At 48.6% G+C, this 12,672-nt stretch overlaps 1 protein-coding gene across 1 annotated transcript in view; it reads right to left on the minus strand.

Annotated features, from left to right (window-relative positions):
• The window catches only part of LOC144259486 (glioma pathogenesis-related protein 1-like), a 64,089-nt gene extending 52,100 nt beyond the window's left edge, over positions 1 to 11,989 (minus strand). The window contains exons 1-2 of the mRNA XM_077807728.1: positions 11,804 to 11,989; positions 1,714 to 1,959 (exon numbers count right to left, since the gene is read on the minus strand). Coding sequence (XP_077663854.1) covers positions 1,714 to 1,959; positions 11,804 to 11,989 — 432 coding nt within the window. The remainder of the gene's footprint in view (positions 1 to 1,713; positions 1,960 to 11,803) is intronic.
• Between the last annotated feature and the right edge of the window lie 683 nt (positions 11,990 to 12,672).

Genomic DNA, 12,672 nt, shown 5'->3' on the forward strand with positions numbered 1-12,672 from the left:
GGATTAACCTGTTGCAGGATCTTAAAACGACCATGGAACCAAAGTAAGCACTGAGGATATTGAGTGTGATCTGGCAATTAGATGATATGGCACCCTTGGCAATTAGAAGAAACAGGCAGTTGGGACTAACTCCCCCTTTTATAACCTCAGAACTCTACATGAGGGAAGGGAAGAGGTGAGTGGCCCTTTACTTCTCTGTAAAAGCTTCTGGAAGCTCACAATACAGCTGCCTTGGTCCCATAAGTGCAGAAGCCACTTGATGAACTGGTAGTCACTCCAGTGGCTGTTAATAGGTTTCGCTACATGAAAAAATGCAAGATCAACATATAAGCATAACTCACAATCTGGTGTTTCATAATTAAAAATAAAGGATGAAGTCTTTCTTTTAAATACCCACTTCTATTGGCTGTTAGCTAACAATTTGAGCCTGACAAAATTAACTACTGCTTCAGAGAGGTAAAATGTGACTATATCTGCAATACTGGAAAACAATTCTGTTTCAAAGTTCATGTGGATTCACAATCATTTAAGATTTTCATAAAGCTTATTTACCTTTTCGATACAAATAAAACAGAGTTATATTTCTGTCAAATAACCAGTTATCTCTTTTCTTCCCCCCTGTGACGGGGCATCTGCCCCACACTGGCCTGTAAGGGGTTAATAGAGCCCTAGGGAGGCTGAGAGAGAAGCAGCCAATAGGAGAGGGGCTGCAAGAAGCAGCCAATCAGGGCCTGGCAGGCATATAGAAGAAGACTGCAGGTCAGAGTGGATTCAGTAGCTGCCTGGAGTTCACGGAGGGAAAATCAGGCTCCTAGTCAGGCAGAAAGAAGCTAGCACCCTAGACAAAGCAGTGCTGCTAGAAGGGACCAGGAGAGCTAGAGAGAGCTTCTGGCTGGCAGCTGGGATTTGCAGGCTGAGGCCCTGAGGCAAGGTCGAAGAGGGTCCTGGGGCCGCAGGAAAGTGGTCCAGGGAAAGGTACTGATGAGCTGGAGGGGATGCAGCACGTGGCTGCCATATACAGGGTCCCTGTGCCGGGACAGGGAGTAATGGGTGGGTCCAGGTCCCCCTACCCTCCCCCATCGCAACTGGGGAAGTGCTGGAACAGTTGGGTTGCGGTACTGACCCCTGGAAGGGGGGAGCACAGAGCATGATACAGATGCTCATGAAGAAGACGCTGCAGTCCTTGGAGTGACGTGGGTCCGGGAGCAAAAGTGACGGCAGACAAGGCACCACCGGGAGTGGGCATACTGACCTACGGAGCTAATCCCAAAGACGGCCAGCAGGAGTCACCAGTGTGATGAGTGGAGCCCCGTCACACTCCCCATTTTCCGCTACAGAATTTTCTTTATTTCTTATAAGATTGAAAAACTTAGAAAAGAGGAGTGAGGTGCTTTGGCTAGATTGAACACCAAGTTAGAGAAAATTTCTGTTTACAACAGTTAACATAATCACAGTATTAGCTAGGAAGTCTTTCACAGTTGTTATGCAACCGAGGGTGATCATTTTCAAACTGTATCTTAAGAGTTAGCAGACAGTATGATGATGGGGGCTGTACAAGTATCTAAATGGAACATTGAAAGAAAGTGGGGTATGGGTCACTCATTATAGCAGCTATTTGCCACTAACCGGTAATTATTTATTGTGTCCACCAATTCTAATTCTTGGGATTGTGCTTTGAGCTGCGTAAACTGTTTTAGCAATGAAAATTGTTACCTGAGTATAATGACCACATGTTTTAGTACACTTGTGAGTCTGAAGATTGTAGTGCTGGACTTCATCGGTCCATAATTTGATGGCTTCAGGGACACCAAATATCCTGTAATGTCCAGTCCAGATATTTTCTCCAACATGCCCATAATGAGGATGGGACATAAATTTTTTTGTTAAATATGGACTATGTTTAAAAAGGCATTTTTTTGCCCATGCCCTGGCAGTCCGTGCTAAAGCTGCATCCCAAGTCTGCAAAACAGTAAAGTTGAAGAAGCTATACAGAGAATTAAATTACAATGGCATTTGTATCCATCAGACAAATTAAAGTAGAAAATGAATAGCTATAAATTGAATTTAACTAAAATTGTCTGTAAATTCTGTAAAATTATACAATACAAATATTTTGTTCCCCTTCTGTCATCCAGTCAAGCACTCCAAAATCCTGTCTTTAACTTACCAGTGAACTTTAGGGTAGCTGTATAGAAATGTAAACTGACTTACTCATAGAAGAGTGACAAGAAATGATTATTGATGATTATTGAATCAACTTCTGCAGGTGAAAGAGACAAGCTTTCGAGCCTGCATAGAGCTATTTGTTAGGTCAGGGAAAGGTACTTAGAGGGTACGACTACACAGCAACTAGATGCCTCCATCTGGTTCATGCCAACTGACTCGGTCTTGCAGGGCTCGGGCCACAGGTTTGTTTCATTGCTGTGTAGACTTCCGGGTTCGAGCTGCAGCAACAGCCCTAGGACCCTCCCCTTCACAGGGTCCTAGAGCCTGGGCACCAGCCAGAGCCTAGAATGAAACATCCCCACAGCCTGAGCCCTGTGAGCCTGAGCTGGATGGCATGGGCCAGCCATAAGTGTCAGTTGCTAAGTAGACATATCCAGAGTGTGTCAGCTAAATACAAAGAGGAACAGATTGTTGTAAGAGACCATTCAAAGTGAAGTGGGCAGTTAACACTTCTGCAGATGTAGAACAAAGACAGTTGTTGTGTTATAGAATGAAACACCTTCTATGACTCATTGCAACATTTTCTTTTTTTTTCTTGTGTTGCTGTAGAAAACTTAGGTCTGGTCTACACTACAAAGTTAGGTCAACACAAGGCAGCTTATGTTGACCTTATGTTGACCTAGTCATGACTCTACACTTAATTTTGGCTCCCACCAACATAAGAGCCCCATTACGCCAACTTAATAACGCCATGTTCCCATGTGACATAGAGCCAAGGTTGATGTACTTAGGTCAATGCAGTGTGAATGTAGATATTGCATTACTTAAGTCGACCTTTATTGTCCCCCAGCAGCTGTTCCACAATGCCCAGTGCTGACCGCTCTGGTCACCATTGTGAACTCTGCTGCCAAAGGTCACAGAGTCTGGAAGCCCACCCTTCCCTTTAAAGCCCTGTTAATTTTTGAAATTCCTTTTCCAGATTGCCTGGCTTGGAGAGGACACCTAGCAGCTCTCCACTGTTGAGTGCAACTGCCAAGCTGACCATGCCAGCTACATGCTCTGCCTCCAGATGCGCAGACAGGAAATATTGGATCTCCAGACATAGAATGGTGGATATCTATGAGCAGATTGCTTGGGGAATCAGGACAGGGGCTACAACAGGACCAGCAATGCTGCGTGAAAGCCAAGGAGCTTTGGTAGGCATACCAGAAGGCTAGGGAGGCCAACAATCGGTCTGCAGACCTGCCCACTTTTACAAAAGATGCATGCCCTACTTGGCAGAGACTCCACTACCACCCTTACAGCACTGTGGATACCTCCAAAGAGCCCGAGTCACAGGCCCCTGCCGTGAACAGGGAGGAGGAGGTGTATGGAAGACAGGCAGCCAGGGGAACCAGCTGCAGAGTGAGCCAGGATCTGTTTTTGACCCCACTGCAGTCCAGCCAGTCCAACCAGTGAGCCCAATGCAGGGGAAGGAACCTTGGGTAAGTGTGTGTAAACCCCCACCCCTTTCTTCCCTGGGTTACTTGAGAGCAGGCAACACTCACCTGTGTGCCTGGGCACCTGATGTTGTTGACATTAAAAGAGATCCTGAGTATCCCAGTGGTGGCAACTTTTTTTAATCAGTGCATAACATTTTAAAAATGCATTTTTATCTTTAAGTAAGAAATGACATAATTTACATTACTTTACACACACAACTGTTCTTTTGTTCTTTGTTTTGTTTTTGGTCAGGTAGTTTATTTGGGAGTTTTAGTGTTTACATATCAATCAAGGAAATGTCAAATTGCATACATAACATAGTTTCAGTTCTGTGTCTATTACTTCTTAAAAAACACATTTTCTGAAACAGAGCTTATGGAAACAGGTAAATAAACATAAAATCCTCCAGCCCGCGGCATATTATCAAATGGGCCAACGGGCACTGTGCCTAGGGGCCCCGGCCAATTTGGGGGCCCTGCAGGAGCACCAGAACCAGGCCCCGGCCCCCTGCTCCTCCTCTCTAACTGGTGCCCCACTGCCCTGTTCCTCTTCTTCTCCCTGAGACCCCACCCTGTGACTGGGCCCAGGTGCAGTCTGTGGTAGGATGAGCATATTGACCCCTTGTGTGGAGCTGCTCACCCAAGCCCCGCACAGAGCTGGCTGAGGGGTCCCCCTTTCCCCGCGCGATGTGGAGCTGGCCTGAGAGGCCCCACCATGTGGCACACAGCTGGCCTGAGGGGGCCCCCATTTCCCCGTTCGGCACAGCACTAGCCCAAACCCCTCTCCCCTATCCCTATGTTGGACTAGCCTGAGCCACTCACCCAAGCCACCCTCCTCCCTCGCACAGGGCTGGCCCAAGCCCCCCCCACTCCTCCCCCACGAGCCCTGCTGCTCACCCCCCCAAAGCCTCTTTTTGGTAAAACTGGGCATTTGTCCCATTTGCTCTTGCCAACTGATTACCAGTTTTGCCAAAAAAGTTGGGACATCTGGGGTCAAAACAGGACGTCCGGTCACCCCATGCCAGGGGTCCCCTAACTTTTTTGCTTGCGCCCCCTCTTACCAGTCCACATCCTGCCTCCAGGATCTGGGGGCCGTGGTCAGGGGCCAGGAGTGGGGCCACGCCTGGGAGTGGGGCTGGAGCTGCGGCTGCAGCTGGGAGCAAAGCCACAGCCAGGGCTGAGGTGGGACTGGAACATAGCTTAGGTCAGAGCAGGGTTGGGCCCCACTATCTCCCCCTCCCCCGAATGTTTCTCCATGCTGCCCTTGGGGGAAATGCCCCACAGTTTGGGGACCATCATCCACGGAAAGGAAGATAACTGTAGAAACAAGCTTCCCTTCACTGCATTCCCCCACCACTATATTGGCTACTTTAATCCTTTGTTTCTTGGAGAATAAGGATTGGCTTGGTTGTGTAGTCTTACTGTGAAGAAAACTATCTTAAATGTATGCAGTCCATTAGTTGTAACTGAAACCATGAAAATACCAGGAAATTGTGGCCAGAATATCCTGGTATCTGTTTAATGGGATAAATGTTGTTGATTAAGGCACATTCAGAACTGACTCCACCACAAGTGACTGACTCTGGTTGGGATAATTCTCACAGTGGAATATTAATGTTAGCTGAGCCCTCACCAATGTACATCTCCTTGAACACTAGGTTTCTCTCCTGTGTTGCCAGATATGCATTAAAGGGAGAGGACATTTTTCTCTCCATGCCCCATGTTACCAAGACCATGAGAGGAGGGATTAGGTTCCTGAAATTTCTTACTATTCAGCACTTGTCCTTACGGAATGAGGGATTCGTGGGGGATTTTTGTGGGCCATCTGTGTGAAATCACACATACAACAATAGTTTTCTTAAAAAACAGATTTATTAATAGAGAGAAAACGGTAAGTTGTAAAACAAAAGAAACAGTTTGCATATCTGAAGGAGCATGCGCTCACATTAGTATGGAGGAGGCTAACGAGCTCTTCTGGGCCTGTTCTGTAAGGATAAGGCCTTTGTCTGCAACCATGTTGTAAGGCCTAAGGCACTGGTGGGCAACCTGCGGCCCATCAGGTTAACCAACTTACGGGCCGCGAGACAGTTTGTTTACATTGACCGTCCGCAGGCACAGCCAGCTGCCGCTTCCCGCAGCTCCCATTGGCCGGGAACAGCAAACCGCGGCCACTAGGAGCTGCAGGCGGCCACCTGTAAACAAACTGTCTCGTGGCCTGCCAGCTGATTAAGGATGCCTCAATTAAGAGGGTTACGCCTTGAGCCCTAGGAAATGAGTAAAGGTGGGTGCCCCTAGAGAGTGTGAGTAACAGAGAATTTTGTGCAGGTAAGACTTCCACACTAACAAGATGTACCTACAAGACTTGTTCAGCCTGGAGGAGGAGGACCTTAAAAGGGGGAAACTTACCACAGGAAGGAGAGATGAACAGGAAGAAGGCTGCTCCATGCTGGTAACATAAGGTAGTCCAGCTGAGGAGAAGACAGTTGCAAGATGCACCACTCCCAGCAGTGCCCTGACAGATAGTGAGGCAATACACCCCAGGAAGAGGGGTAGAAGGTAAACGCCGCAAAGAGGCAATAGACTCTGGGAGCCTACGCCCTTAGAACTGAATATCCTGGGGCTGTCTGGCCCTCTTTCCAGGCAGATCCTTATCCCTTGCAAGGGGAAGGGAAGGGGAGGAGCCTGACCCTCTGCCTGTGTGCAGTTGCCACAGAGTCATAGAGCTCCCCCCCAGTGCTGCCAATGGGGGGAGGAGGAAGCAAGGATAAACAATGGACAGCGGAACCTGGGGAGGGTCTAGGGAGGCCCACTCCCCACACAGCATAACATACCTCACCTGAATACTTTGCAATACTTGGCTTTCCTTAGCCTTGAGCTTGTCCACATTCAGTTTTTGCACTGCTTTAACTATCGGATTAGAAACAGTTATGGTTAAATCAGTGCAATCCTCTGGTGTGGATGCAATTCTACTGCTCTAATAATGCTTATATTGGTATTGTTATTTCTGAAAATTTACTATACAGCTTTACCAATATAAGTCCCTCTATATAATTGTGGCCATGCTAGCAGGTTGCACTGATTTAACTGTGGCGTCTTCTAAACCAATCTAGAAAAATCAGTACAAAAACTGTAGCCATGTTTACCTACATAGAATCATAGAAGTATAGGACAAGAAAGGACCTCAAGAGGTCATCTAGTCCAGTCCACTGCATTCAAGACAGTACTAAGTATTAACTAGACCATCCCTGACAGGTGTTGTCTAATCTGTTCTTAAAAACCTCTAATAACAGAGATTCCATAACCTCCCTGGAAATTTGTTCCAGTGCTTAACTACCCTGACAGTTAGGAAGTTTTTCTTAATGTCCAACCTAAACCTCCCTTGCTGCAATTTAAGCCCATTGCTTCTTGTCCAGAGGTTAATGACAACATTTTTTTGCCCTCCTCCTTCTAACAGCCTTTTAAAGTAAATGCTTTTTTATACAGCATGTTGGGGAAATGGGGGGTGCTGGAAAGTGAAAAATTCCGGTTAACTAAGAGGGAGGAAGTTTGAGTATGGAAGGGGTGCAGGGCTGGGGGTTGGGGTTCAGGAGGGAGTGTGCGGTATGGGCTTTGGGAGGGAGTTGGGTGCAGGAGGGGGCTCTGCGCACTGCCCCCACCCCGCCCCGAGCTCTGGCTCTATAGCTCCCATTGGCCAGGAACCGCGGCCAATGGGAGCTGGGGAGGTGGCGCCTGCGGGCAGAGACAGCACGCAGAGCTGCCTGCCACACCTCTGCCTAGGAGCAGCGGGGACAGGTCGCTGCTTGCGGGGAGCCGCCCGAGGTGAGTCCCCCCTCGGATCCAGCACCCCACCTCCCGCATGCCCCAACCCCCTCCCCCAAGCCTCCTCCCACACCCAAACTCCCTCCCACAGCCCATGCCCCGCACCCCTCCCACGCCCCAACTCGCAGCCTTGCACCCCTTCCTGTACTCCAAACTCCTCGTGGCCGTTCCTCGGCCTAGGAGCAGCAGGGACATGTCGCTGCTTCCAGGGAGCCACGCGGAGCCAGGTAGGTAGCCTGCTGGCCCCGCACCAACCGTACTATAAACCGGACTTTCTATGAAGATTAGAAATGCCAGTTTATAGAGCTTTCCAGTTAGTAAAGGGCCGTATAAGATTTACTGTATGTACTTGAAAATTGTACTGTATGTACTTGAAAATTGTTATCATGTCCCACCTCAGTCTTCTCTTCTCCAGACTAAACAAACCCAATTTTTTCAATCTGTCCTCATGGGTCATGATTTCTAGACCTTTAATCAATTTTTGTTGCTCTCCTCTGGACTTTCTCCACTTTGTCCACATCTTTCCTGAAATGTGGCACCCAGAACTGGATCCAATACTCTAGCTGAGGACTTATCAGCATGAAGTAAAGTGGAAGAATTACTTCTCATGTCTTGCTTATAATATTCTTGCTAATACATCCCAAAATGATGTTTGCTTTTTTAAATTTTTTTTTTGCAACAGTGTTACACTGGTGACTCATAGTTAGCTTGTGATCCACTATAATCCAGATCCCTTTCTGCAGTACTCCTTTCTAGGCAGTCATTTCCCATTTTGTATGTGTGCAACTGATAGTTCCTTCCTAAGTGGAGTATTTTGCATTTATTCTATTGAATTTCATCCTATTTACTTCAGATAATTTCTCCAGTTTGTCCAGATCATTTTGAGTTTTAATCCTATCCTCCAAAGTACTGGCAACCCCTCCCAGCTTGGTATTGCCTGCACTATCTAAATAATTTCTGAAGATATTGAACAGAACCAGACCCAGAACTGATCCCTATGGGATCCCACTTGATAGGAACTTCTGGCTTGTGAACCACTGATAACTGCTCTCTGGGAACAGTTTTACAACCAGTTATGCACCCAGCTTATAGTAACTCCATCTAGGTTGTATTTCCCTAGTTTGTTTATGAGAAGGTCATGGAAGATCGCATCAAAAGCCTTACTAAAGTCAAGATATACCACATCTACCACTTCCCCCCATCCACAAGGATTGTTACCCTGTCAAAGAAAGCTATTAGGTTAGTTTGACATGATATGTTCTTGACAAATCCATGTTGACTGTTACTTATCACCTTATTATTTTTTAGATGTTTGCAAATTGATTATTTGCTCCATTATCTTTCTGGGTACTGATGTTAAGCTAACTGGTCTGTAATTCCCTGGGTTGTCCTTATTCCCCTTTTTATAAATTGACCATGTGCCCTCTTCCAGTCCTCTGGAATCTCTCCCATCATCAGTGTTCCCTCTAATTTTTCCCACCCATGTGCAGAATGAATTGTTATGTGCACCAATATGGAGGTGATGTGTGACACATCACCTTCATATCGATGCACATAAAAAAATTCATGTGGTGGGGGTGGGGCCAAGGGGTTCGGAATGTGGGAGGGGGCTCAGAACTGGGGCAGAGGGTTGGGGTACAGGGGCATGAGGGCTCTGGATGGGGGTGTAGGCTCTGGCGGGACACGGAGGATGAGGTTGTTAGGGGTTCAGGAGGGTGCTCTGGGGCTACGGCAGGGAGAGAGGACTCCCCCCAGCTCTCTCCCCACAGCAACACCTGGGCTGGGGGGGAGAGGCACCTCTCCCCGCCGTGGCAGCTCCAGGGCTGGCGCCGCAGGATAGCCTTCCTTCCCCCGGCCCCCGTGGTCCAGACGGGGCTGGGTTCAGGGAGGGGGGCCCCATGACAGGTATGGGCTGGGCTGCAGTGGCTAGGGCCACCCAGGTTCGGGCCGTGCTGCGCCAGCTGCGGCTGGCTCCAGGCCGGAGTTGGGGCACCCCAGTCGTGGCAGGCCCAAGCCGCAGCATAGTTGCAGCTGGGGGGTTGCCCCAGCCGCAGCAGGTCCAGGCTGTGGCATAGTTGGGGCTGGGGGCTGCAATGGCAGGTTGGGGGCTGGCCTATGTTGGGGCCGGGGGAGAGGCGCCCCTCCCCTGACAGGTCCCTGGACAGGTTCCCTGAGTGCCTGCACGGCACTAAATAGGCTGCTGCGTGGCTGCGCAGCTTACAGAGAACTTAGCCTGTTTTCCATGAGTTTTTAAAGATAACTGCTAATGGCTCAGGATATCTCTGCAGTCAGCTCCTTCAGTATTCTAGGATGTATTTCATCAAGCCCTGCTGACTAGACATCTAACTTGTCTAAATAATCTTTAACTTGTTCGTTCCCTATTTTAGCCTGAGATCCTACCTCATTTTCACTGGCGTTCACTATATTAGACATCCAATCACTACTTAATTTTTTGCTTAAAACTGACATTTCTACATTTTTTGTTATTGTCTTTTCCCCCCCTCACTGAACAAAGGGCCTCCCCTGCCCTTGGTCTTCTGTTGCTTCTAATGTATTTGTAGAATGTTTTCTTGTTACCCTTTATGTCTCTAGCTAGTTTAATCTTGTTTTGTGCTTTGGCCTTTCTAATTTTGTCCCTTTATGCTTGTTGTTTGTTTATATTCATCCTTTGTAATTTGACCTAGTGTTAACTGGCCACTTCACTTTGAATAGTCCCTTGAAATTTGTGTTAACTACTTATACTAAACAATCTGATCCCTTGTACTTAGCTGTGATGTTGGGAGTACCTTTCCCAGACCTGAAGTCTTAAGAGCTCTGTGTTAGCTTGCCCTGAAAGCTTGTCTCTCTCACCAACAGAAGTTGATCCAATAAAAGATATTATCTCACCCACCTTGTCTCTCTAATATGCTGGGACCAACATGGCTATAGTAACAATGCACAGATTGACCCCTAAACATTTCTCCCCAGTTAAGCAGCTTGACTTTTTATTTTCACATCCATTGTTCGCCGTGATAGGATCCTGCCCTCATGTTGGATTTATCTAGTTTCTATCTTGCTGGCCACAGATGTTCCGAGGCCTGTCTGTGCTGTGAGGAGGGCAAGGAACTGATCACCTAGGGAGAGGGAGGGAGAGATAGAGAGAGTGTGTGTGAGAGAGAGTGAGAGAGAGTGTGTGTGTGTGAGAGAGAGAGAAAAGGAGTACTTGTGGCACCTTAGAGACTAACAAATTTATTTGAGCATGAGCTTTCGTGAGCTTCATCGGATGAAGTGAGCTGTAGCTCACGAAAGCTCATGCTCAAATAAATTGGTTAGTCTCTAAGGTGCCACAAGTACTCCTTTTCTTTTTGCAAAGACAGACTAACACGGCTGTTACTCTGAAACCTGTGAGAGAGAGAGAGACCCAGGGACCATCAAAGACTACAATCCCCATGATGCCCTGTGGCACCTCCCAATCCTAGAGGTAGCTTGAATTTCCCTCTCTTAAGATCTCTCTTATCAAGTTTCCTTAGCTGCCATTAAATAAGATATTTAAATAATTAAATATAATTATAAATTAATCACTCCCTCACACTCAAACCTGATGAATGTAATGTGTGGGACTGATCCTGAGGTGAGGCTGCAGCTTCCACTGCAGTAAAGGAGAATTGCCTGCCCCCTTTCCAATACCTGGGTCTAAACAAGAAAGGTCCTCTGTACACTGCGAATCCGACAGGGCCGGGGGGGACCCAGTTAGAACCGGGTAGCCCCTGGTACGGTATGGTTTACTTTTGCAGTGACAGGGTTGAATGGTGTTCCTGAAATAGGCAGCAACTCTGCAAAGCTCAAGGCTGAAGCTTTATGCGGTGGAAATGTTAAAATATGTTTTGGTCCTGCCCACGGCACGCAGTTGATCTGTATTGAATGGTAGTGTAAATGGCTCCCCACCTGTTGGATCTACATTGTAGATGTGGCCTTTTTGTCTAATCTGTAAAATAGGAACAATTATACTTCACCATTCCCTTTATAAAATGCTTTCGCAGCACCAGCCATTTAAGTGTTAATTATTCATTAATATTTTTATTTTTCATTTCTGACTCTTAGGTTGGTTCCAGCCTTGATCTTTCATAGGCGCTATGGGACAGCGCCCCCTCCAACCAGCCCCTCCTCCAACGTCCCCCGTGGGGCAGCGCGCCCTCTAATGTCCCCAGAGGGCAGCGCCCCCTCCAATCACCCCCTCCTCCAACGTCCCCCGTGGGGCAGCGCCCCCTCCAACCAGTCCTCCTCTTGTCTCCCATGGGGCTGCAGCCCGCCCAGCTGCGCCCGCCCTTTATCACCCCGGCCCAGCGGCCCCTCCCTACCATGTATAGCATGTTGGCGGCCGCGGGCCGGACGGCGGTGCGGTGCTTGTTGTGCTCCCGCACGCACGCGTTGATGAACGTTTGGTTGGTGATGGTCGGCAGGACAGACCTGGCGCTCCTGCCCTGTACGCGGCAGACATCCGCCAGCACTCCCAGCCCCAGCACGGCCAGCAGCCACAGCCGCATGGCGCCGCCGGTCCGAGCGAGGCAGCGGTCGCAGGCGGCCTCTACCCGGCGCCGGGAGCGGCACCAGTCAAGTTCTCAAACGGCTCCCCGGGCGCGCTCGCGCTGTGACTGCAACGGTCCCAGAGAGACTCTCCCGCCCCCAGGCGAGCCCGACCCCCCGCTCTGACTGAGCCCCTCCGCCTCCGGGGACGCGTCCACACACACAGCACTGGCTGGGCCCCCTCACAACATGCATGCATTGGCAGTCTCCCACTAAGTCGTCCCCTCCACTCGTCCACAGTATAGATTCTACTCCGCATCAGGATTCCTCCCCAGCAGCATTTTCTGTATCCCCCTCCGAAAGAGTAATCTGGAAGCACTAACATAGCCCTCTTTCCTTCCCGTTGACATCGAGCTACAGCACTCTGACACCTGCAAATTTCCTGGAACTCACACATAATAGCATCACTAACTCTACTTCTCTCCCTGAAAACCATCCCTTCCTCCAACCTGATATTAATTGCAAGGCTCTGCAGCAGCAAAGAGCCCCGTCCTCTGTGCATTTGTCACCCCCTGGTTGCCACCAAGTCTGTAGACGTATGGATGAGAATAATCTTTGCCTCCCTGGAATGCATATGTACCTCCTGCATCTTGGTAAAAACATATAGCTCCTGACAAACAGATGTCAGGATGAGGAGTTAAAT

Source organism: Eretmochelys imbricata, chromosome 1 (genome assembly GCF_965152235.1).
Source record: "Eretmochelys imbricata isolate rEreImb1 chromosome 1, rEreImb1.hap1, whole genome shotgun sequence".
In the NCBI taxonomy this organism is placed as follows: domain Eukaryota; kingdom Metazoa; phylum Chordata; order Testudines; family Cheloniidae; genus Eretmochelys; species Eretmochelys imbricata.